This window comes from Phallusia mammillata, chromosome 1 (assembly GCF_965637545.1).
Source record: "Phallusia mammillata chromosome 1, kaPhaMamm4.hap1.1, whole genome shotgun sequence".
In the NCBI taxonomy this organism is placed as follows: Eukaryota; Metazoa; Chordata; class Ascidiacea; order Phlebobranchia; family Ascidiidae; genus Phallusia; species Phallusia mammillata.
In genome coordinates this window covers 6,127,616-6,154,134 of record NC_137252.1, presented here as the reverse complement: position 1 = coordinate 6,154,134, position 26,519 = coordinate 6,127,616, and the positions used below count along the sequence as shown (strand labels likewise).

The 26,519-nt window shown below is 35.7% G+C and overlaps 2 protein-coding genes across 2 annotated transcripts in view; one reads left to right on the top strand and one right to left on the bottom strand.

The window, feature by feature from the left end:
* Window positions 1-21,734, top strand: part of LOC145213167 (uncharacterized) — a 33,089-nt gene extending 11,355 nt beyond the window's left edge. Inside the window, exons 6-35 of the mRNA XM_080081402.1 lie at window positions 37-138; window positions 441-578; window positions 873-1,053; window positions 3,972-4,161; window positions 4,622-4,850; window positions 5,508-5,639; window positions 6,276-6,404; window positions 6,555-6,630; window positions 7,009-7,111; window positions 8,038-8,176; window positions 8,549-10,979; window positions 11,313-11,381; window positions 11,490-11,647; window positions 11,928-12,102; window positions 12,503-12,837; window positions 13,169-13,432; window positions 14,171-14,317; window positions 14,417-14,515; window positions 14,711-14,818; window positions 15,099-15,185; window positions 15,491-15,616; window positions 16,016-16,213; window positions 16,663-16,842; window positions 16,988-17,087; window positions 17,957-18,038; window positions 18,220-18,319; window positions 18,516-18,644; window positions 20,133-20,262; window positions 20,477-20,599; window positions 21,200-21,734. Coding sequence (XP_079937528.1) covers window positions 37-138; window positions 441-578; window positions 873-1,053; window positions 3,972-4,161; window positions 4,622-4,850; window positions 5,508-5,639; window positions 6,276-6,404; window positions 6,555-6,630; window positions 7,009-7,111; window positions 8,038-8,176; window positions 8,549-10,979; window positions 11,313-11,381; window positions 11,490-11,647; window positions 11,928-12,102; window positions 12,503-12,837; window positions 13,169-13,432; window positions 14,171-14,317; window positions 14,417-14,515; window positions 14,711-14,818; window positions 15,099-15,185; window positions 15,491-15,616; window positions 16,016-16,213; window positions 16,663-16,842; window positions 16,988-17,087; window positions 17,957-18,038; window positions 18,220-18,319; window positions 18,516-18,644; window positions 20,133-20,262; window positions 20,477-20,599; window positions 21,200-21,345 — 6,606 coding nt within the window. The 3' untranslated portion in view covers window positions 21,346-21,734. The remainder of the gene's footprint in view (window positions 1-36; window positions 139-440; window positions 579-872; window positions 1,054-3,971; window positions 4,162-4,621; window positions 4,851-5,507; window positions 5,640-6,275; window positions 6,405-6,554; window positions 6,631-7,008; window positions 7,112-8,037; window positions 8,177-8,548; window positions 10,980-11,312; window positions 11,382-11,489; window positions 11,648-11,927; window positions 12,103-12,502; window positions 12,838-13,168; window positions 13,433-14,170; window positions 14,318-14,416; window positions 14,516-14,710; window positions 14,819-15,098; window positions 15,186-15,490; window positions 15,617-16,015; window positions 16,214-16,662; window positions 16,843-16,987; window positions 17,088-17,956; window positions 18,039-18,219; window positions 18,320-18,515; window positions 18,645-20,132; window positions 20,263-20,476; window positions 20,600-21,199) is intronic.
* Window positions 21,735-22,448: 714 nt separating this feature from the next.
* LOC145225731 (uncharacterized) overlaps window positions 22,449-26,519 on the bottom strand; it is a gene marked incomplete in the record, with an annotated part of 5,196 nt that continues 1,125 nt past the window's right edge. Inside the window, 4 exon segments of the mRNA XM_080092235.1 lie at window positions 22,449-23,675; window positions 24,709-24,750; window positions 25,837-25,968; window positions 26,245-26,294. Of these exon segments, the coding sequence (XP_079948361.1) occupies window positions 23,613-23,675; window positions 24,709-24,750; window positions 25,837-25,968; window positions 26,245-26,294 (287 nt within the window).

The following is a 26,519-nucleotide window of genomic DNA, read 5'->3' as shown; positions in this document are numbered from 1 at the left end:
TCTAATAACTGTGTTTTCATGTGTTTTGTTGTTTAGGAACTAGAGGGAAAGCTAAAGCAAGAAATTGAACGACACCAGCATGAATTATTTTCTCTTCAGGAATCCAATTCAACCTCACTTCGTCAATACAAAGAGGAGGTACTTTTATAATTGATTTTTTAAAGGCGTGGAAATTATTTGTAAACTGGTCTGACACAAAGAATGTTATAAACCAAATATGATACAAGTGAGCCTTATCATGTGAATTAGTAAACTTTAATTTAATTGCACTTTGGCACACAAATGCCTATTGTTGATGGAAAAGGTTTAAAAACTTTTAATGTTCCTGGAAACAAATGAGAATTAGGACAGCTGGCATAGAAACTGAAACATGTTTGACTCAAAACAGACAGAAATCCCAACAGATTTATGTTGAAACCTAACGATCGAACGTTTTTAAGATCTATCGACTTCGGTCACTTGGTGGCAGTGAAACCCAGTCACATGACAACATCAACCAATCACAGAAAGTCACAAGTTTAAATGCTGAACTTGAAGAATTGAAATCAAAACTTCGAACAAGGGATCGACAGCTACAGGTAAACTGCAACAAATTTTACATTTTTGTGTGTTTTGTCTATAATTTGAACTACAAACTGCTCATTATGAGGATTTTGCAACAGTAAAAATATACCACCAACTTAAACTTTTAGCAACATATATATGTTAGTGTAATAATTTATGACATGTGAAAAAACCTGTTTTTAATTTTAAACTTGAGGTTTTTGCTTAAACTGTTTGATTAAAGTGAGTTCTGCAAATTAATCTTTCAACAACATTTCTTGTGTCTCAAATTAATATTGTGGATTTTTAAATCAAACACTTATATTTAGGTGCAAAAAAGCAACATTGACATCTTAAAGTCTCAAGTAGATGAACAAAAAAGCCACAGTGAAATCCTTGAAAGTAGTTTGAAGGATTCCGTGTCAGAAGTTGAAGCTTTGCAGAAAGAATGCAATTACCTGGAGACTGTGGCCAAAAAACACCAAGAAGAATTGAAGAAAACTTTGCAAGGTATTCTTTACAAAAGTTATGTGAAAATGAAAAATGAAACCGGGAAAACTACTCCTAATTGCTCAGACAAGATGCATTTTTTGTATTGATCTGTTTCAAAAAATGTTTTGAACCCTCTTTCTGACACCCCAAAAAATTAAAAAAATGTAAGATATATATTTGATACAATGGCTTGAAGAGCTTGAAACAAAATTTCAATTAATTTGACCAATTTTTATGTTTTTAATTTTTAAATCGTTTGAATAGGCAGTAAGTGCCTTTTATGACATGACAGTTTTTTTTTTATTGAAGCGAATAGAGTTATATATTGTGGCATGTACTTTTCAAAACTTAACCTAGAGTGTGACAGCACTCTCGCTGGCCAAACTGTCAACTTTTATAGTTAATGTGTTCCCATCAAATCCTCCTGAAAACCAGTCCATCTTTGAATAGATTGGTTTACAGACATTCGTTGCCCGCGTGAAACTTGATTCTCGAACAAGATTGTACAACAATCCTCTGATTGTTCTAATGTTTGGACCATCTCTTTGTCTTTCTTCGGCAGACAATTAATTCCAATAAATGCCATTCCTGCCCTAGAAACATTACCCGTCGATTCTCATTTATCTGTTAGGTTACCATGTAGGGCTGAAACCTGGTTGGTTACTGCTTGTTTAGTTGGTTACCAGTAGCTTGGTAGGCAGTTGGTCAACTTTTTTGGCCAACTATTGCAGTGTGAAGTTATTTAATCTGATTTCTAAAATATAAAACAGTGTTTAGATGTGAATTTGTTGTAAAAAACAAAAAATGGGTAAAAGCAAAAAACTTAAAAAACAATTTATTTGTAGTAGATTTTTTGGCGGAGAGTGTTTGAACTGAATAGTATCGGTCCTTTCATGCAGCATGGTCATCGACAATCACCATTTATGTAATTAAATAGCCAATAATGGAAAATATTTTCCTTGTAATTAAAACAATCGATGAATGTCATGGAATAAAAATATTTATCGACTGATTTCGTTGCAAGGAAAATATTTTTCATTCTTAGATTTTTTAGGTTTTATTTCAGTGTCAAAATTTATTTCTTTTTTAGATGTTTTAACTGTATGCAAGATGTGGTTAGTTTAGTAGTATTACTTACAAAACCATTCCATACTAAGAGCAAATAAAAAAAATATTTTTCAAATGCGAAAAAGGTATTTGGGAAAACCGGATGCTCTGAATAGTTTTCTTATGAAGCAGTTGAGCTGTTTATGGTTGAGTAGTTTCAGATAAACTCCAGACGTGGAATGTGTGTGCTGATAAGTGATCAGTGTGTAGGGCTGGCATGCTTCTTGTTTGCTTTACCGATCCCGCTCTGTGCCAGGAATTTCAAGGGACCTATTGTTAAAATGTCCACTCCTATAACCCTTGACATTTTTACTAGAACTTTTCTCACAAACCTGATGTTGCCTAATATAGTGATCAATCTTAACCATGTAGTGTTAAGGTGCCTAGCGTAAATTTTATGAATTCTTCCTGTATTTTAGCCTAAAACTTGTGTCAGCACTTAAAATCTTGTGTTGCCCAAAAAACTGAATATTTTCACAAAAGGTGCAAATAATGTCATGATTTTAATCCTACATTTGAGTGTCTCGAAAATTTAGGTGGACCGGTATGCACTTTTTTTATACAGTATACCAGATCATTGTGAAAGCATCAAGCCAAGAAACGATAAGCTGCAGATCATCTGTGGTTTATGTCCAGTTGTGGCATCAACAGAATATGTAAGGCATGGTTTTTGACAAACTGTGCCGCTGGATGGCTGCATTAGCCAATACAGCCTATCTAATGTCACCAACTGCATAGATGAGACCCTATAGATCAGGGGCGGGCAACTTCTCCAGTTGGCGGGCCTGATATGGGAAAATGAAGCACTTGGCGGGCCGGATTCATGAATCGATACATTAATCGCGTATTTATCCAGTGATTTAAAACGGAATTTTGACCACCTAAACCAGGGGTGGGGAACCTTTTTGTTTATAAAGGCTACCAAACGATTTATCGTCACTCGTGTAGGCCGCATAGACTATTTTCCAGGCCAAGGGCAGTGATGTTCAAACTTTTTGACTTACAGAATGGTCGTTTTGCTATTTCCTCGTAGTTTGTAGAACTTACGGTCCCAGCTAATTAAAATTCCTCACTACATTTTCATCTTCACTACAACATTCAGGATTTATTTAACCTAGAAATTGCTGAACCTGGAGTTTTTGGTAGTCCTAACTATGGAAATCGCTTTATGTACCACTATGGGACCACATGGGTCTTGTTTGAAAACCGCTGCCCTGGAACTAATCAAAAAATAATCTGCAATAAGGTCAAAAATACGTTTCTGTCTATTTTTTTTCAGCGCCTGGTGCAGTCGGTTATATCAACATCTTAAAAATGTATTTTGCCATCGAAAGCCGCACTTAGTGCCCTAAAAGGCTGCATGTGGCCTTTAGGCCGCAGGTTCCCCACCCCTGAACTAGGCTATACGTGTGGAAACAAAGAAAACCGTTAAAGTAGGACACACACAAGGTTGGTAGTTATGTCGTAACAATGGACGTATGGTGCAATGGTAACAACGGCGGGAAATTTTTTTGCTATTGGGGAGCGTTACAACTGTAATTTGACGTAGGAAGCAAGTAATGGGGGATTGCGGCAGACTGTGACCGCGGGCCACATTATCATGTAAGACCGGAAACTGTCCGCGGGCCGCTCAAAATCCCGTCGCGGGCCGGATCCGGCCCGCGGGCCGTATGTTGCCCACCCCTGCTATAGATCGAAACAGTGTACACTATCTGCAGCTTGCTATTTCATGTCGGCAAGAAATGTTTTTCTTTTTTCTGAAATCAAAAGTGTTAAAGCAATAAAAGTTTTGGTAGCCTTTTTTAAAACATGGAATTATTATTTTACAGATATTAGGCAATCAGTTTTACCTGACAAAGATGAACATATGAGTGAAAACCCTGCACCGCTATCAGCTGCTGATATTGCACAAAAAATTAAACTGTTGAAAGAAAACAACGACAAACTTCAGGTGGAGGTTGAATCACTCAAGCATGACAATGATGTCACAAAAGACACAAAGCCGAGAAAACTGGAAAGGTATGGTTTGTCATTTTTACATTATATAATGGAGGGTGTAGGTCAGCAAAAATCGAGCTTGCAGTGGGATTCGAACCCATGACAGGAGTCTTTTCGGGACTCGCGCTCTACCAACTGAGCTACATAGGCTCAGCAGTGAACCCATCGAAAGTCGAATCACAAGTACCATTGCCTGCCTTGTATGCTGCACATGTCACCTTTCTAGTATGGGATCGCCGGATTAACCAGCAATCAGTAAAAATGAACATAAATTCATAACTGGGATCAACCTTGAAGCGTCTATGCTGACCAGTGATCATGGCACACTCGTATATCCAAGCATTCCCATATGGCATCAAAAATAGAATAGTTCTGCGTTATGCCATAGGATCAAACAATTTATACACTACTGTTTTGGCATTTTTTGTATTTTGCGTTAAGATTTTTCTGTTTGTTTTAAAGTTGTATTTTCCATTTGTAGGTCATTTTCTGATGAAAAAAAGGGTCCACAGTCTCGACAGACTTCGGCAATTCCTCGTCCCATCTTCAAACCTCTTTATCAGAGCTCTCCACAGAGCAAGATGAGAGAAGATAATGATGAAAAATTTCTGCTGGTTGCCGACGACAATGGGCATCATGACAATGGTGATGAAGAGGTCAGCGCTGTGGCTGGTGACTTGACGATGACGTTGGCCGCATTACAGAAACAGGTTAGATAAAGACCAATGTTATGTGTTAATTGTATACTGTTTGTGTTCTGCCGGCTAATGTTTTTGTGGTAACCAAATTTCTGTAACACAGTTACTGAACAGGCGTTTCGTCCACCAGGTTGCATATTTAACAAATTTTCCCAGTTATCCTCGACATTGTACGTCCAATCTCTCCATCAAATTTCCGATATTAGTTCCTTGCGCTTTCTCACTTTTTGCTCGCAATACATCATTCATTGCTGTGATGAAGCTCTACCGTTCTGGTGGACGAAACGTTAGCAAAAATACAAGTTTTTGAAACAACGACTAGTATTTTGTTTAGCATTACACCAGTTGAACGGAAAAATTGTTAAACACAGTTTTAACACTGCCAATTCTTTTTGCATGTAACTTACCTCAACTTCAGCTAATAATATGAGTTGAGTTGAGTTTATTTCGCTTGGTGAAAGAAAACATAGCGACACAATAGCAATATAACAAACCTACTTAGATTTTTTATCAACGGAACAAAATAGTGCAAATGATTTCTGTCTCCTTTCTTTCCTACTCATTTTTTATTTTGTTTTGTGCAATGATGTGTGTTTTGCTGGACAAAATGCGTTTGACAGTGGATACAAGATGGAATGCACTGTCTTAACAAGCGTTATTAATATACAGGTTGAAGACTATGAACTGGAGATCGCTCAGTACGAGCTTGTTCAAAGAGAATGGCAAACTGAGAAAGAATCGCTGCAGAATATGCTTGACAGATACCAGGATGAACTTGGTCATAAGTCAAATACTGAAAAGGTATTAAGAACCTCTGAAATATATTGCTTGCAGATTCAAACATGTGTGTGTCATGTTGTAATACAAAATAACAGTTAAGATAAACAAATTAATACTGATATCAACCCTGAAGTGTCTATGATAAGTAGTGATCACATACTCATACATAAATCATAGTATGCCAGGCCCATTGAAGGTGTTATGCCGAATCAGTCGGTCACCAAGCATTTACCAAATGGCAAGGCACAGGGCAGAAAAATTTTGCCACAGGTAGGATTTAAGCCCACGACTGGAGTCTTTCGGGGACTTGCGCTCTACCAACTGAGCTACACAGGTTCCATGGTGAGCCCATGAAAGTTGAATCACAAGCACAGTTGCCTGCTCAGTTGGTAGAGCGTGAGTCATGAAAAGGCTCCTGTCATTTGTTTAAATCCCACCCCAGACCAAGATTTTTCTGGTGTGTGGCTCGTCATATGTTGGAATGATTTGTGAATGGCTGATTTGGTATGGCGCTTTCAATCGGTCTGACTGAGATAGATAGCATATGTTGTCTTAACGTTGAAATCTCAAAAAAGCCAAAAGACTGCCACCATTCATCTTCATATGGTCTGAAACAGAACATTTTCTTGGCAACAAACCTGAAAAATTTCTGCGCAGGTTGACAAGGCATCTGATACAGCTGATGTTCGAGCTAAAGCAGTTGTCGACTTGAAACGTGAACTTGAGGAAGTGAAAGAAGCAAGATTGAACCTGGAGAAAGATCGTCAGAAGATTATGCAGGAAAAGGTAAAAATTATCAACATACCGATGTAGTTATGTAATACCTACCTAGCACATAGCTCAGTTTGGTTTTGATACGATTTTGGTTGTGGTCTTGAATCCCACAAACATTTTTGCATTTTGACATCAGACAACACATTTTATTTTATGTGACAGGAACAATTGCAAACTGCTGCTCTGAATCTGGAAGAGGAATTGAACATGTCAATTGCAGAAGCGCAAACTGAAAAAGGTACTTTTACAACATTTGGCATATGGTTCACATAAAGTATAAAAGACATTTTTTCCATAGAAGTGTGGGTCTATACTTGTTTTTGTAATAATGATTCAATGAATACAGTGCTTGTGTCTTTGTTGTTTTAACAAATGTAGTGTTGGTACTGCATGTGTGGCGTGTGCTTTGTTTCAACCGTTGCATCATTCTGTTGGAGCTGCTCTATAGGAAGCAAGCTAGTTTTGAAAAACTTATTTTGGTATAAAATGTGTTTAAAAAAAGCAGAACTAATAAGTGGGAGGCTATTTTTAGAATATGAAAAACTTGTGGTAAATTTGATGCCAATTTATTATGGGTGAATTGTTTTTAGCAAATTTACATGGTTTTGTTTTGCAGACAAAGTAACAGAACTGGAGTCTGATCTGGAACAGGCTTTAGCTGAGAAGAAACGACTCGAGACTGCTCTGAAAAATGTGTCTGATGACTTAAATTCCAGCAAGTAAGTTCAACATATGAGCTAAATTTTAAGTTAAAAGCTACACAATCCAGTAAAACTGACCTGCTAAAAGAGGAGTTAAATTTAAGTTATTAACAACTTTTGCAAATCGCATGCATTATGCAAGGTTCTAAAGCTGTCTGACTCACTAACCACAGTAGAAAACCAAATTAACCTGCTTAAGTTGCAATGGTTTATTACTGGTTCTTTATTGAGAGCATCAATTGATGCTCAGTGCTCAATTTAATTCTGTTTAACAAACTATTTTTTTCATACAAACTAATAAAACATATCAAACTATTAGTGATGGGACGATACCAGGTTTTGAAGCGAGTACCGATACCGAGTATGAGTACCACATGTATATACCTTCGATACCGAGTACCGAGTACGATTACCGAGTACTTAAGTACAGTGTTGTACTTAGTTGTATATCACCTGCTAATTTATCTGCCATGGCCGGCGTACAGGCGTGCGCACACACATGCAGAAAAAAGTAATCTCCATACGATAGCGAAACAAATACGTAACCTGGCGGAACTTTTTCCCAAATTTGTACTGTCCGAAGCATATATTGGCACAAAGTTTTCAGTGTTCTTATAGTGTAAATCGGCCTTCGGTACTCACACGTTGGTATCGAAAACTGAGACAGAATATTTCGATACCGAGTACGAGTATCGATACCACTGAAATCGTTCGATACCATTGATACCGAGTACCGAGTACCGGGTACCCGTCCCATTACTACAAACTATATTGTAGTCCTTTTAGTGGAACCCCCAGTTGTATGATTAAATAATGTGTAAGTTATGTCATATTGCCACTAAAAGAAACGAAATATGATATAGGCTATTTTAGCATGTTGGGGTTATTTTTCTCACAAAAATCTGATAATCCTGCCACATTCATATATACTTTTGTTCTTACAGACTTGAAAAGAGCGACCTGGATCAAGCAATTGAGATGTTGGATTCTCAGCATCAAGACGAAATGAACCAGATCATTGTGATGAGAAACGAGTTAAATGAAAAACTAAAATCAACTCAAGCTCAACTTGAAGCTGCTAAGGTATTTACTGTGACTGCCCGATTCAAATTTACTAGTTCTTGAATTGTTAGTTCCTCTGAATTATAAGTTTGGTTGCACTTTCGTTTCAAAATCGCTTTTATAAATTTAAAATATCTGACACAAAGTGTGTTACTATTTCTGTTCAATTCAACAAACCAAAGTTATCAATTTAATGTATTCAGAACAAATAAATCATGTAACTTTACAGGCTTCTATGTTTATCATAAGGAACTAAATCTTTTTCGGTTTAATGAAATACTATTTTCTTTCCAGAATTAAATCTAGGCAAAATTAGAAATTAAAAATATTTTTTGCAGCGTTGAAAGCATTTGTTTTTAATTTTTTAATTTTTCTGTTTATTTTTCAACACAGAATGACAACTTAACTCTAGAAAGGACGGTTGCATCTCTGAGAGAAGAGCTGAAATTATTAAACGAGCAGAAAATCACAAAACAAGATGAAGAGGTTTCTCAAAACATTTCTGAAGAACTGCAAATGAAAAATCTGGAGAAGAGAAAGGCTGAAGAAGATTTAGTGGATGCGAGAAACGTGATTGCAGAGTTGCAAAAAGCTTCAAATCAAGGTAGGGAAGAACTCCACAACATCCAGAAAGAACTTCAAACAATCCAGTGTGAGAAGAAAGATGCTGAGGATCACTTGAAGGAGGCAAGAGATGAGATTTTAAAATTACAAAAGAATTCCTCTATGCAAGAAGAAATTCTTCGCATCCAAGATAAATTACAGGTTGTAAACTCTGAAAAATTGAGCATTGTCAAAGAGTTACAGGACGCCAAGAATCACATCACAGAGCTTGAAAAGTCCTTGGCTCAAGAAAAGGAAGAGACTTTGGATGCTGAGACTGAAGCGGAGGATCTGAAAGAAAAGTTATCCCAAGCTCTTCAGGAAAACGAGGATGCAGCTGCCAAGCTAGCGGAAGTTGAAAGAGAGAATATTCATTTGATGGAGATGTTACAGCAACAAGCTCAGGAAAATTTGGAGGCGATTACTGATGCAGAAGCAAGGGTAGATGAAGTTGAATCAAGAAGGAGGAAAATGGAGGAAGAACAGAAGATGACATTGACAAAGATGGAGCATCTGAAGACTCAGCATCTCAAAGTCATCCGAGACATGGATTCTTTTCGACAAAGTCAGCTGGAATCTGAGGACCAGTTTGTTGCATCTCTGGAGGCAAAAGAAGAGGAAGTAAAGACCTTAAAGGAAGAGCTGGATCTTCTTCAACAAGAGGAGAAGAAGAGGATGGTTGAGATGTCGCATGTTCATGAAAATGATGTGGAACATGAAGCTCTATTGAAGAATGAAATACGCCGACTTGAAGACCGCTTGACATCTGTTAATGAAGAACGAAGCTTGTTGAAATCAGAAATTACAACAGTGGAGAGGAAAGTGACAGACTTACAGAAAGATATCACCATGAAAGATTCTGTGATTGTGGAACTACAGACACAAATAAATGGCATCAAGTCAGAATCTTCTTCTGAACTGAATACAACAATATCTGACTTCAAGAAACAAATTGAGGATCTCAAGGCAAACTTTGAACATAACTTGCAAGAAACAAAGGAAAAGCATGCAGAAGAAGTTCACAATCATCAACAAGACTTCAATTCCAAAATTGCACAATTGCAGAATGAACATGAAGAGCAATTGTCTGCTCTGGAAAAGGAGAAAGAACTGTTAGAAGGCATCAAGGTACAGCTGGATGCAAGGGTAACGTCTCTTGAGCATGAAAAAGCCTCAACAATGCAAGTTATGAATGAGAAAATGCAAAAATCAACTGACCGAGAAGCAGGAGAAATTAACAATCTTAGGAACAGAAATGAAGAAGTTGAAAGAAGACTTTATGAAGAGCTGGAGCTCCGTAGTTTGGAAGCAGAAAAGCATCAACAGGAGTTAAAATCCCTGGAAAACAAACTAACTTTTCTTCAGAACAATCTTGATGAAACAAAAACACAGTTTACAAAGGAAAAGAAGGACATCATGGAAAAACATGCTAAAGAGCAGGATGAGTTCAATAAGAAGATCAAAGCTAATGAAGAAGAAAGTAAGACTATGCATCTGGAAAAGGTTAAAGCTTTAAAGGAAGAATTCAGGGATGAACTTTCAAAAGCTCTCGCTGATGCCAACTTTACAAATCAAGAACACATTGAAGTCTTGAAGAAAGATATTGTGGGACTTCAAGAAGAGCGATCTTTGTCCGAGGAAAAACTCGCTTCTGCTAAAAATCAGTTAAAAAGTCTTGAGGAAGAACTCAAAACTAAAGAGGTAGAATGGAAACGAAAACTTAAAGAGGTTGAAGAAGAACTGGAGGCTTCACAAAATGATGTTGTACTCATGTCAGAACATCTCGATCAGGAGAAAAGAAATTGGAAGAAAGAAATGACCTTGGCAGTTGAAAAGATGCGAGCAGATCACAAAATTGAAGTGGACGAGCTAAAAAAGATGCAGCTCCAAAACACTAAAGATCCAGAATCAGTGCTGGATGCTAATGCAGTCAAAAATCGAAACCAACATCTTGAAGAGGAGGTTGCAAGACTAGAGAATGCATTGCAGCGGACTTCGATCGATAATGACGTGAGAAAAGAATATGAGGACAAGATTTTGACTCTGGAATCAGAAATTGGAAAACTGAGGATCTCGGTAGCTAACTCCACACCCCAGGAATCGGTTTCTCCTGAAGATGTTGATAAAATGCTCCAGGAGATTCGGAAGAGGGATCTGAGTGGATGGGAGAAGGGAGATTTGTCGAAGGAGGACATTGGCTCTTTGTTGGCTGTTATTAAAGGTTTGTTTAGATTCAATATTGGGAAAAAGTTTAGATTCAATATAAGTCTATGTTGAATTCAGAATCAAGTCTGTCTTACAACTTTACAGTGTAGGGCCGGGTCAAACTGACAATTACCTAATATCATATAGGGCAGATATTGGGGTATGTGATTCAACAGTTAGCGGCTAAATTGTAGGTCCAAATCCTGTTGCTGACTTGATATATTTACCTTGCACATTGCTATGTGAAAATGCTTGAAAAAATAGCTTGATAGCTGACTGTGTTTGTTTTTAGATTATATGCAGTTTGTTATAATTATGTTGTTTTTTATCTTATCTTTTTAAATTGCAGAGCGTGACCAAGTGATCAACATGTTAAGAGCAACAAGCCAAGTCACACCATCAGTACCATTGCAAAAAGGTAACATTTATTTTCTTTGTTTCACAGTTTTTAAGCCTCAATAACTTTTGTTGGCCTTTATATTTACTTATGTGATAATGTTATTTAACAAGCTTTGACTCTATGTAGCAAATGCTGATTTGGAAGAGAAATATCGTCAGCTGAATGAAGAACGAGATCAAATTCTGGCAGTCATTTCACAGAAAACTCAAGAAAATCGACAACTTAAAGACGAAAATCAACGAATGGTTGACACCATTTCAGCAGGACAAACTGAGCTGGCTGAGGTTGGTAAAATGTTTAGGACACTTTTAAGGCATTGTGTGCCAAATTTTATAGGTATTTACAGGTGAAATAAGTTTCTGGATTTCAGTAATTTTTGTTTTTTTACTGTTGTCCAGTAGAAACATGATGTTTAAAAACCTGACCTTTTAAATCACAATGTCATTTGAAAAGAAATATAAGTTTGTAATAAAGGTTATTAACAACCTAAGTTTGAACTCAACAAAAACAACCTATAATGATCTCTTCACAAACTTGTTTTAACTTTGCATTTTTAATTTGTAGATCCAAGCTGAGAACAGAGCATTGAAAGAAAAATATGAAGGTTTTGATCAAGAAATGACGAAAGAAACAGTTGGAAGATTATCGAAACTCATCAGTGAGAAGGATCTTGAAATTGAATCATTAAAACAGAAGTGCCAGACTTTACTCGATGTGCTGCACCAACAAGAACAAGCTGGTAGGGGTTATATTTAAATTCTGTCAAAGCAGATTCTGTCATTTTTACATGAAAGTTACCTTCCATTTTTACATGAAACGCATAACAATACTTTCAAAGACTGTATATGAATGAATCCAGTTTTATAACCAGTTCTGTGGTTAATCAGACGATTTTTTTTACAAGTGATAGGCTATGGTTACAACATTTGTATTCAATTCTCCGATTGGTATACTGGTTTGCAAATAAGTGGATTTGTAGCAATTTGGTAAATTACGTTTTAATCGTTTTGATAATTACATTTCAGTCATCCCTGCATTTTAAATATTTTCTTTGTTTTCAAAAAAATGTTTTTGTTATCTGCTACATCTGGACATATTTCAGAAACATTTTTTCTTAAATTGATTTTTTTATTGCTTAGGTTCACCAGCGGGGGGCAGCGGTGAGCCATCAGTGTCATCTCAGCAAGTTCAGCTTCTGCTCCGAGATCGTGAGACTCTATCGCAGCAAGTCCGCCAGCTGCTCATTGAGCGAGACCACTTAGTGGCGCTGGTCAACACCAAACACCAGGAGGCGCTCTTGTTCCAGGAAGAGGCACGGAAAGCTTCGGAGGCAACGGAAAAAGATGCGGCCGAGAATTCGAAGCTTCAGATCAGCTACGGGAACTTGGTTCATGATTATGAGCAGATTGAGATGAAACTTAACACTGTACAACGAGAGCTGGGAAGATTTAAAGAAGCTTTTAACCACCTAGAGGTAAAATTTCATACAAAAGACAATTCGGCGATACCTTTTATTACACTATGAAAAATGTTTGGAAGGTCGCCAGTATTAAGCATTCAGTCTTTCAAATGTGTTGCATTGGTATATCTTTAACATTGTTATTTTTTATATAGTAAGCTTACTGTTTCTTAATGTACTTGTCACATAACGAAAAATCGCTGATTTTCATTTTTGCTTTTTGATTTGACACTCTTGACCAAACACATACAATTTTAGTATGGTCAACTTATATTTGTTTTAAACTACAAATTAATGTTTTGTATATTTTCTTTGACTTGCCATATTAATTAACTAAAAACCTTAGGAAACAAAAGAGATTCTTTTCTCTAAACTCGAAATCCCACAAGAAGAGCATCCCACTCCCACTCTTGCTCCTCCTCAGTTCTCCCACTCCTCTTCATCACAAGCATCAGCAGCAATTGAAAACCTGAGATCAGATGCAAATAGAGGAGCAGAGAAGACAAATGATGAACTGGAGATGATTTTGGAAAAGAAAACAGAATCCCTCCTCCAGAAAGATCTTCTTCTCCAGGAGAGCATGAAAAAGAGAGAAGATCTGGAAGACAAAGTGAGTTTAATTCTGTTTTTAAGCTTCCTAGTAAGTCTGCTACATATACCAAAGCCTCTTTTCTTGTATGGGAATTGCTCGATTTTTTTTCAAATAAGGTTATGGAAATTTGGGATTTTTTTCTTGAAAAGTTTTGGAAAAGTCATGGAATTTATAAACGAAAATTGCGCGGGAACCCTGGAGTTGCCTGCTTGGTTATAAGCATGTGAAATCATTTTGTTTTGATTTAGAGAGTTAGTGACTTTAATATAGTTCAACCAACCGGGTTTCTCTGGGTTGAAGTAACGTCACTCCAGTATCTTTCTTAGGGACACTAATGGCTGAGACAGGATTAAAACCCACAACCTTGTGAACACAAGACAGTTGTGCTAAACACTCCACCATCTCGGCATTATCGGTTAATTCTTCTGCAGAAATGATAAACACTAGGGACCGAAACCCGAGTACTCCGTACTGAGCATCGCTGTTTTTAATGCTCGGTGCTCAGCCGAGTTGTTGCACAAACTGACCCAAGTATTAAACTTGCATATTCATGCCCTGCTAAAATACAAAACTAGTGTTCCAAAGGGTATCCACAAACAAAAATCACTGTTTTTGAAATGGTTGGTGTTGAATCAAACAGAACATTAGCAGTTTAGGTCATCCCCAATAAACACTATTTTTGAATGAAAACCAGAAAGCTGTCTTGGGTATTGTTTGTTGAGTGTTGTAAATAAAACTTATTTCCTCTTGTAATAGATCACACAACTGCAAAAAGATTTAAAGGAGAAAGACATCTTGATCCACTGGAAGATGGAAGAAATGACTAGAACGGGAAACGATCTCTCACAGAAGAGCAATGAAGTGGAGATCCTTCGTAAATCTGTTGGAAATCTCAGGGAACAGGTACATGAAAATTTGAATGCCGGTTTATAATTGCTATTGACAACCTATTTTTAAATACATATTTAAAAAAAAAATTATATTTGTTTACTTTATTGTTAGGTTACTTCTTGTACTTATGAGGCTAACTTACTGAGAGAGAAGGTAATGTCATTGGAACGAGCATCAGAAGAAAAGGAATCGGAAAGCACAGCTTTTCAGGTTTGTGTAAAAAAATATATTGAGGATTTTTCATCACAATTGAAATGTTTTTGAACCTTGGCATGCTACTGCAACACAAGTTGAAATTTAAAAGTTTTTTTTTATATTGCTTCTTGCCTAATTTTATTTTGATCATATTTCAAACTGTAATTGACACACTTGACTTGTTTGAGAGTAAATTTATGTTGTTTGCAGGAAACAAACGCTCAACTTTCGATTTTACTCAAGGAGAGAGAATATGAGATGGAAGCGATGAAGGAAAAAGTTTCCAGTGTTAGTGAAATCTTGCAACGAAATGAACAGGTATTGTTGCCGTTGCCTCAATATTTCTAGCCAAGCCCAAAAGAAGCCTGTATGACCTGTATAATATACCAGACCTGTATAAGTTTGTAGAGTAAGTGTAATATACTTAATAAAACTTATTGTTGATGCTAAAATACTTATTGTTGAACTTTTTCTGCAAATTCTCAAATGATTGCATATGACTACACTTTATATTTAACCAATTAGTCAAATCAAAAGTATGGGGCTCTTTATGTTTTTAATTTGTTTCAAATTTGTAACTTAAACTCTTTGTTCTCAGGGAAAAGATTCTGAAACCAGGAAATATTTGCAAGAACTTGATCGACTGAAAAAGGAAACAACTTCTGTGAAACATGAACGTGATCAGGTGAGGTTGCTGGCATTTTTACTGCAAATAATCAAAGACTTGTTACACACACTCAAGTTTTGGCTTTTATCAAACTTCACTATGTAAATACGCAAATCCTAGACAAGCAATATAACAGCAAATAACGCTAAAGCCAAGTTTAGCATAACAATAAATTAGTAGTGTGATAAAATACTACAATTTATTGTTTGATAGCATTCCCATATGTTCTTCCTATTTTTGTTTGTTTTGGCTTTATTTACTTATGAACATGTGCAGTTATTGTTTGAACTAAATTTACTGATTTTTATTTTTGTGTTTTTCAGATAATGTTGACACTAAAACAGAAGCAGTTGGAAGCTCAGCGTGCCAACGAAGAGGCGAGAAGTTTAAGGGAGAAAGAATCTAAACTGCAATCGGAACTCACAAGATTGAGAGGACACCTAGTGCAGGTAAAATCTTTTACTATAAAACACAATCATTGTTAACTGAATTGGAAAAAGTGTTTCTTTTTGATGTAAAATAAATGAGTGTAAAAATTAAATGCATGAAGTAAATATTAGAATTAGTATTATTTAAGATGCTTAAAAAAAATAACTCTTTAAGAATATTGAACGAGACTAGCCACCAAACAATTAAAAACTTCCAAATAAATAGATTTATGTATTGACTAAGTGCAATTATCTAAGGTAAACATAATGTTGTTACAAAATTTAAAAACATGTGCCAACAAACAAACATCTAGAAGGTTTAGAAAAAATGTTTCTTTAAATCTAAAATAATTATCAAGTTTAAATAGGGATTTTTTAAGAAGGTAAAGTCTTATACTAACCACAGTCACATTTATCTAGGTTGAAGAGACTTACACCCAAGAAGCAGTTCTGGCATCGGATCGAGAACAAGCTGTTCGTAAACAATTGGAACAAATACAAAATCGAACAGCGAGTGTGCAAGAGGCAAGCGAACAATCGAAACAACAAGTTGAAAGTTTACAGGAACAATTACGTGGGATGGGAGCACAAAGAGACAAGGCAGTACAAAATTTCCAGGTAGGACCTAAAAAACTTTTTCACTAAATGTTCGAGTTACAGGTTGGGAAATGTTTATTTCCAGGCTAAAATCGGTCAGCTATCGTATTTAAAACAAATATATTTCGCTGATGAAAGCATCTTCAGCCTTTGAAATGCAACACAAAAGGGATTAAAATTAGTTTATTAGTTCTACTTGGATAAGTGTTTATGTCAAAATTTTTGATTTGAGGTGACTGGTTAGTAACTCATAGACAAACCCAATATTATGTTGCAAGTATAATTTTTTAATTGCCTGCAATTCTCAATTCTGTCGGTTTACTCTGTAGAAAAACCGAACTAATTGTATTTTTGCATTGTGTTCTATTCCAACGTTTTCATTTTTTTGACAACTTTTTTGTGTTACAATTTCAAGTTTGCATGCATACTTTGAAACTTTTTCTTTCACTTAATTTAGATTTTATTTTTAGTTATCACAAGAACAGAGTTCACAATATGCGGCGGCCCTTCAACAACTTCAGCTCGCAGCAGAACGAATGCAACGAGAAGAGGCATCGATGTACGCTGCTCGTGTCGATAAAATTAATCAACAGTTGAAAGCCAAAGAGAAGGAAACTATGGAATTAAATAAAATAGTTTCAAACTTGAAGGTGAGAACCTATTTTATTTGCTAAATTGTGTTTTTAGGTTTGAAAAATGCGTCCAAAATGCTCAAATATGGTGGGAGGTGGCCACCACATAATACACAAACATATTTCTTCATCACATTAAAAATATCATTAACATTATTTTTAGGCAAAACTTGAAGATGTCAATGAGGCTCTTGAATCTGCATCACGCCTCAATGAGCAGCTGGAATTAAAGGAGCAGACTATAGATCGGCTGAAAGAAATTGGTAAATAATAAAACACAGATCTTTGGTTCTGATTGGTTTAAATTTCAGTTCATGTTGCCATGGGAACGCTCTATTTGGATTGCCGTGTTTTTTTTGTTGTCGGGCTTTCGCTAATCTCTGCAGGCAACTGTGACACTGGGTGGCGCTCACACGCGTCTGTAGAGATAGGCAGAAGCAACCGACTTTTTCATCTTTCACTAACCCATTCCCTTTTGTCCGTCAGTTTGATTTTTCAGTTTGCGGATTTTTTGTTTCTCCGTTTTTGTGTTGGTTGCTTTTTTGTTCTGTTTCCATTAGCAACGTAATCTCAGCTGGCAATCTGTGATAGTTCTCTGCGATTGTGACATCACAGTTGCGAATGAGATTGCGTTGACGGTGGGTGAATCCAACTCAACCAATCACAGAAAATATCTCCAAAAAGTAAACAGGTTTGTAGCAAGAAAGGATGAAAAGGGTTGAATGGATGGAGGTTTAGAAAACCAGCATTTTTCAGTTGTTGCATTTTTATTTTTGTTACTGCTATGCTGGGTTTACTGCATTAGGAACTGATTGGGCTAATCTTCACTCAGTTCCATGTGCACTACATTCAGTATTGCATCAACGCATGTGAGGATCAATTTAATTTCAGACAAAATCAGGCGATTGTATTGTTTGATGGAGGTTGGTGTTTGCCTTTTATTTTGCATTTTTAAACAGTATTTTGATTTTTGCTCGATCAACAAAATATTGCATTAAAAAATTAGTACTGTGTTTTGTTTTTGGCATAAAACCTAGTGTTTTTTTTTTTTTTTTTTTTTTAAAGTATATGATTAAATTAAACATAGTATTTATATGCCTATGCATAACTGATAAAATCCTGGTATTTTTAGTGTCTGAGAAACAGCTCAACTTGGAAGAGCTTCAAGACAGGCTGCATTCGTCAAATGCAAGAAATGAAACAATGGTTGATAAGTAAGTAAAATGTTATCGCTTGTATTGCTGTAACTTTTACGCATGACACTTACCAATGTTGACTTTTTGGATATGACCTATTATCAGCATGTTAATATCTAAAAAAAATTGTCAACTGATTTGTATAGCCAATAACAAAAACCAAACTGATAAGTCATATCTTACTGTCATTTGATTGCAGGGAATTGGTGAAGAACCTTCTGGTTGGTTACTTCGGTAGTCCAGCTAACAAACAACCTGATGTACTTCGTCTAATATCAAGTGTCATTGGTTTCTCCCAGGTATTATTTATTTGTGTCTGCATAAAAGCAGAGATTTGTATCAAAAAGAGATAGCGGAACTAACGCTAAAAGAATATCCAATTTTGATATTAAAAGGAGATTATGTTAAAATGAACAAAAAAGATATTTTAGTTCTAGATTGCCTCAAGTTATGGGTTAATCTTCAATTCATTTTTAAACTTTTTGCTGTTTACAGGAGGAAATGAACAAACTGGAAAGACCCAAAGCAAGCTGGGTAGGAGGGTGGATCCCCTGGGGTAAAGGGGGGAGTCCCAGTCCCAAACAACCCCATCACAGTCCAAGTGATCATGCAGATTTGAATGAGGTCAGCATACATTTTCTTTTCAACACACAAATGCTTTTAAGATGCATTTGTCAAACTAGATAACACTGTGATACATACAAGCACCATAAAATCTGGTTCACAACAGTTTGCTGCAGAAAGATAAAGAAGTTGGCTGTTATGTATGGTTTAAACCAGGGGTGGGCAAACTACGGCCCGCGGGCCGCATGCGGCCCGGCAAAGGAGTTTGTGCGGCCCGCCAAATGTTCGCAAACTTTGAAGAGAAAGTGACCAAGCAACGCTGAATAGAATTATAAGCACAAGCGTAGAGTTTTAAAAATACCGGGGATGCGACTTGCCTAAACGCAGATACTTTTTATGTGCTTTAGCCGTTTGTTTCTGCCACGTTATTATGCAAATCGTCACTTGACACAATTTCTTTGTTCGATAAAGTAAAAGCGGTTTACGTTTTCAAATACAGCCCACTTTGCAATGTTGACGCCAAAACTTTGGTCACTTTGGATCAAGTTTAGGTCGTTGCAGTTCTTTGCAAACGAACATTAAACACGGTAATTAAAAGTGGCTCGCATTGTTTAATGTTAGCGCAAGGAATTTATTAACAAAAAAACGTGGTGTAGCCTATGTTGAAACAAATGCTTGTTTATTTTTGAAAACAATTACAATTGTAGCGTTTCAACCAATGTGTGTACAATCATTAAAGTGACAACAAACGTATTTGCACATAGCTGAAAATATACTATGTTAATATTTTGGGCTAAATCAGGGGTACACAACGTGCGGCCGTAAGGCGACGTGCGGCCGCGGAGACAAGTTTATGCGGTCGTGGCCATGTATGTTAAAATACATGTACTGGCGGCCGTGACGTAACTAAAACTATTTTGCCTAATATTTTGATTTTCAAACAGCTAAAAACAGCTTTCGTGAGACTGGAAAAAAAGATTACCAGCCTAGTGACCATATACGCCAGGCTTTTTATCCGCTTATTGTGTGCAAACAATGCGAAAGAACAGGCACCGCAATCGTCACAATACAGTTTATGACGTCATAAACAGTTAGCTCCGTTCAGCTAAACTAATGCACCAAGTTAGAAATTATTTATCTGGGCATTTTAGGCGACTTAAAATGATATATATATGTGAAAAAAACAAAAAAACAAGTAAGCAATTGGCGTACGTTGGTGAAATACTATGCGGCCCGATAAGATTAAAAACCTTTGAATGCGGCCCTTGCACTGAAAAGTTTGCCCACCCCTGGTTTAAACTATTTCATATGAAAACAGTCAAAGCAAAACTAAAGAAATAAAATGAAATTTTTGACCTTGAAAACTAGGGATGTGCCAAAACTGCAAATGTTCTGTTTGGCTGAGCACCGAGCATCTCACTTTAATGCTCGGTGCTCGGCCGAGCACGCTCGGTGCATTATGACGTCACAAAAATCCTGGCTCGGCTCGGCCCATCCCTACTGAAAACTAAAAATAGCGAAAAACGTAAATTAATTTTTAACTTTCAGTCATTCTCACAAATGTTTGTGAAATTTCTTGAAAACGAGTCATCAAAGCAACCGATAGCGAGACTTCCAGCTACTGCGATGGTTAATGAAGCGCAGCAACGAATGTCTCAAAGAAAGATAGCTTCTGAAGGTGAAAAATGTGAATTTCATTCAAAAATCAAAAATTTTGGCTCAGTCATTATGTGGAAAAATTCTCAATGAAAAAAAAAATGTTTTTTTTTTAATCCTGATTTTTAAACCTATTTTGTCACTTGAGAGTTGCTTGCCCTGGTGTTATGCACTATTGAAATTTCCCAATTTAACATTATATATATCAAAAAAATTTAACGATTTTTCTACGCCAGGTATCCCAACTCCAGCATTCAATCCTCCAGCAGGTGGTAGCAAAGAGCCTCCTGCTCGTTCAACTGTAGCAGGTCGTTACAATCCATTTATAACACCAAGCACAGCAGCTACAGCCACCACTGGTAAGTTTCAAACTGAACACAAAACACGCTGCAAACTTTTTCAATCTGCTTAATTTAAACCTTGCAACACTCAATGGGTGTTTGGTTGCGTTGTTTTGCTTTGCTTATCACATACCTGGTGTGCTTTGTAACTGTTGTCTTAAGACCAGTACATATTAGTGATGTACCTCGGCCGAAACCGAATATTCGGCGGTTTTGCCGAATAAATTCGGCCAAATCAAACGAATCATTTATGACATTACGCGAAGTCGTACGCTACGCGTTTGACATGAAAATATGTTTATCTATTATGCAATTAGCGCAGACTAGTTGTGTTTTGTCCTCATTTTAGTTTAAAAAAAAATGCCTCAAGCATGATTGGGAAAAACGATATTGTTTTAAAAAATCGCAACAAATTATTCGGCCGAAACCGAATCTTTGCAAAAATGTCCGATTCGGCCAAATACATTCGGCAAACCGAATATTCGGTACATCTCTTGACATTTTAATATCACTACATAGAGATATGTGGTCGGTTTTGTTACTTATTCTTGCCAGGCATAGACATTAGCACTTGGCCCTGTTATAAGAGACAGAACCAAATAAATATTTTTTTCTCAGGAACCCCCTCGAGTGGAACAACATCACACCCTCTGATGCAACCCCTCACCCCTATTTTACCCACCTTTGCCCCGATGGCTGGGGTAAAACCCACAGCTGAGCGGGATCTTCTTCAAGGAATTTTACACAGTGATTCACCATCATAGTATCGATTGTTACATCATAATGTATTCTTGTCCATTCATTGCCCTCATTTCTAGCAGTTGAATTATTAGGTTATTACATGGTACTGATCTGATTGTTGACTTTTTTGCATGTTTTAGATGAGAAAATATCTTTACAAAACTGTCTTAGTGGGAAAAAAGTGCTTGCTATTTATGACACAATGTAAAAAAAGGATATTTATTGTCAACTTAAAGACGAGAAACTGATGATATTTAGGAACCACAATTTAATGCTTCTACTTACTGACTGTTATGTTTTTCTTATACTGTGGTGTCTGTTATACTGAAATGGCTTCTTACTTCAAACGTATATTCTTGTCAAAAAATGGTGCAATGTAGAAGTCATTAATAAAAGAAACTGAAAATCATAATTATTCTTGAATAAATAAGGCTTGCAGATCTAGACATAGTTTTCCACTTTTTGTAGATTTGGATAGTAATAACTAGGGCAAGTTTTTGTTGCACTAAAAACGTGAGAAAGTTGCATTTATGCATACTTCTTGGAGTTGAAGTGACTAGCGGGCCGCAGGTTGGACAATCCCTGCCTTAGACTGTCATCTTATCAAGGTTATCGCTTCTTACTTGCAAAATAACGAATGCACTTTTATATAAAACTTTATGCTTGGCTGGGGTTGTTGAACTTCTAGCTTACAAGCCAACTGTTACGTCATAGATAACATTGAGATGCAGCTAATCCATCACATAGCTCTTTGTTATGCAAATCTAAGAGAATAGAACCATACTAGAAATAGTTTTATAGCATGTTTTTTTAAATCACTCCTTTACATTTTGCACAATACTTGATAAAAGTTGCAGTCAATAGTTGCACGAAAAACAGAAAAAAGTTGCAACATAAAATTCCTACAAACAGCTTATAACATCATACTACATAAATTCTGAGTATTTGGGAAGCTGTAAAAAAAAGGTGCAAAAACTTGCCCTAGTAATAACCTTCAACTAAAATTTCATTAGAATCCTAGTTTTAGCTTTTTTGCTAAATCTTGCAACCACAAGTTTGGTGGTTTGAAACTTATCTATGTGTCATTCTGACTAACAGGGTTTTTAAAAGCAAACAGACAATCAACTGAAACAACAGTCTCAATTTTAATTGTACAAAAATGCACTTGAAATTAACAGCTTAATTGCTACAGGGTTAACTACTGAAGAAAGAGTGTAAAAAATGGTTTACAAAAAAAGAGTTTTGAAACTTGAACGGGTTTTAGTAGAAATACTGTGGATTATATGTGTGAACATTTGAAAACAAAGTACAAAACAAGATTCGGATTTGCGTAATTGACACTAAAGTAAATTGTACACAACATGGATGTACACGGGCATGATAAACAGGATTGAGCACAGACAGAGGGTTGGCAGATGTGTAAACAAAATGTCATGGTAGACATGGTAATCTGTTTTTTATCAATTGTTATCTCTTGACACACAAATTGAATTTTCGACAACCACACACTAAGGTTTTGTAATAGTATGGAAACATTTGCTTTTTGCTTTTGAACATAAAAAATAAGATTTTAAAACAGGGCCAAAACCGACTTAGAATTACTGCTAATAAAAAATATTTTACCAGTAATGGTGTTGTTTCTACATTTCAGGTACTACTGTATATATTTTAATGTAGTCCTTTTTAACTTGCCAAAAACTAAAAAGGATAAAGAAAACAGCACCGCACACAACAGCAAGATTTAGATAAAACACATTGCGAGAAAAAAATACATCACAATTTTATGTAAACAATATGGTTTTGTTCTGTATTATAGACATTGACATATTTTGCAAGTTAAAATGTCACCAATATATGCTTCAAATTGCTAAACATATCAACAATAAAGGACCAAATAAATCACGAAAACTTATGAACAAAAAGCACTGTGCAAATTTAAGAAATAAAAGGGTAAAATTTTTAGTGTACAGAACAGTATCACATTTCTAATGTAACAAGCCATTCAAAAATCAAACACAAAAGTTAAAATGCTACTTGTTATTACCTACCTAACGATTATCATCAAGAGAACTTTGCATTATAAGTTTGTCATTTTCATCTGCATATACTACAGTATAGTTCTGTGCTAACAAAAGTATTGATTAAACAAAATAAAAACGTCATACTGCTAATGAGTGGCAACAAAAGGAGCTTGACTAACAACTAAAGTTGCAACAACGCCATTGCAACTATTTGAAACTCCATCGAGATTTGAAGAAGAATTATTTCACAGTTTTGTTTTTTGTTATGATCACAATTCATCTTCGGAACTTCCTTCTAGTAACGTTAATCGGTCGCTTTGATAAGGGCCACCCTAAACAACAGAAAAATTGCAAAAACTTTAAGATGTGCAAGCATGCTTTACACAAAGTTCATTAGACTGTTTTATGTAAGCACTAAAAAAAATCCAAACATATTTTAAAACATCTAATGTACAAATTGGAAACATCATGTATGAGCTAAAGCATAGGCGCCGAGTAGGCGGTAGCGAAGTGGGGCAAACACCTTGGTTTTGTCATGTGCGCTGGTGGCCACCACAGATATTTTGGGTTGTTTGCAGTATTATTGTATGACACATCAGAAAATATGAAGAAACGCCTCAGCAACATGTTCCAAATTAATCTTATTTTAAACATTTCTTTTTTACGATTTTGAAAGATGCATTCTGTTGGAAGTTTGTTGGGCTTTGAGTTTGAGCTCTGGTGGCTGCATGCATTAGTGACCTCATATCAGAGAAGCATTGATGTAAAAATATCCAAAATTGAAAAGCATTACACACTTACGCATATTATTTATTCATGAAGGATATCAAATAACAAAGCGGATCTTTGTATTCTGTGTACACTAACTTAAGCATAGTCAGCATAAATGGAAGTTGAACTGTTTTAATTTGTAACTAAGTGATTGTAAACAACTTAGAAGTCAGTAGTATCCAAAATGGACTTCGATCATTGATGACACAGATTAATTCAAATAGTGGAAAAACAACACAATAGTGCCAAGTAGGTTAGGAATACAAAATGGTGACTGTCTGGGTTTGCTTTTAGAAGAGACTGGGCGTTCCCGAACCTTAAATGTTTGCTTTAAGGGGGTTAATACAGCAGTGCTTTAATTGTGTGAAATTTATCACCCAGAAAATTGCAGTAGTTAATACCACAGTTTAAATCTGAAATAATTTTTGGTGCGTATTTATCGATTTTTTTTTCAACCAGAAAAAAATTTGACAAAATAAAGAATGAAATCAAACACAAAATGACACAATTTTTGCAATTTCCAAGATTGTCCGAACTGTGACAAAAATTAATGATTTACCAAATTTTTCGACAATCATTGAAAAGTTTACTTACTGTTTGATTGGTAAGAAGGAATTCTTTTTCATGTCCAAACTCCTGCAATAAAATAGAAAAACATCATTTCAAAAAAAGTTGCTAGTTCATGCAAAAACCAATTTGTCAATGTATTATTCATGTCGCAGAGGTATTTGACTTCGCAAAATAGCTTAAATCCTTATGTGTTGAATATTACATACAGCACACATGTATTTTAAAAGTTAAAGAACTTTCTGGCTTCTAGCATGTTCAGTGCAGTGGTGTCACTATGTGTTCTTTCACTAAGCAAATATAAAGCAAACTTTAACTCAACTTGGGCATTAAACAAATAAAGGCAAATGTTCAGCACAGCAGGAACACATTAGAGCAAAAAGGGTCGTTACTATCAAGTCTGTTTTCATGTACAGTTCATTTCATGAACAAATTAAATTAATTTCAACTAGAACACAGTACTTTTTACGTTTTTCTTAAAAAATGTCCTTAAAACCAAATGCCTCAAGTACACCAACAGAAATGGTCGATATCAATGCAAGCAGTTTACAACATACATCACATAGACATTTATACTACCGCTACATACCAACATTCCCAAGGCATGGTGTACACATTAATACATGTAAAACACAACTAAATTCTTAAAGAATATTAAGTATGTACGCATGCTAGGACAAAAAGTTGACAACATTGCTTAAGTGAATAGAAACAAAAACTACAACACTTATTGAAAAATGAAACCTACAGCTTCAATACTGAATGGATTTTGTACTTCGATCTAGAAAAAGTAAACCATTGAATTTATGACTTGTGGTCATTTTTATATGTCAACAAAACTGCTTAAAAAGTAGGTAATGATTGGGAAAACAAGTTTGTTACCAAGTAAATTAAAATGTAAGGTTATTAAAATGCATTCTTAATGACTGCCTTCAATACTGTTTTGTGGCAGAAATAAAATCATTCATTGGTTAATCATGTTAAACGTTTTTGGTATGTACCGGTAACAAAGTAAAGTTTTAAACAAATTACAAACATGTTACTTTGTTAAAATTTGCCAAAGCTTTTTTTTAAAATCTACACTCAAAAATATAGCAAATCTAAATAAACCTAACAAGATTTAAAAAATAGGTGAAACTTCTCTATTTTTGTTACCTTTAGTCGCTGACTTCTTAATCTTCTATATCGACTTCTTCTGCAAACTCTGCAAGTTACGAAAATAACAAACACGACCACAAGAACAACCACCGACACGACAGCTGCCACTTGTGCTGCTCCATATTCATTCTGTAAAAAACAATTAAACAAAATAGTCAGTTTGTTTTTAAGTCAGTTTGTTGACAGTATGACTGCTAATTAAAACAAAAATGAGTGGAACCATAAATTCCAACATATATAGGGCAGTGTGGAAGGAGTATTGATTCTATTTGTACTCTTGTTTGCCTACAAGCATGTGTTACTTTTACATGTAGATTGTAGATACTGCAGGAGTTCAATGATATTATTCAAGTTCATGACCATTTCACAAATTATCAGTTATATATATATTTTATGTTAACTTGCCACAATGTCTTTTGCCATTTTCGTAGCTTGATCAATGATGCTTCCTGGACCTAGAGAAAACAAATTAGTGATAAGAAAATCTGCAATAGTTTTAGACAACAATACATGCTATTAGCTCACTAAATACCTTATACCAGTTTCTATTTTAACACAGAAACATTGCGAAAAAACGTTTTCATGACAAAGATGCCATAGCAATCATTATATCTACAACAAACACACCTCTAGCTAAAATTTTAAACTTATAAACATTTTAACCTGTTACAGTGCTTGTG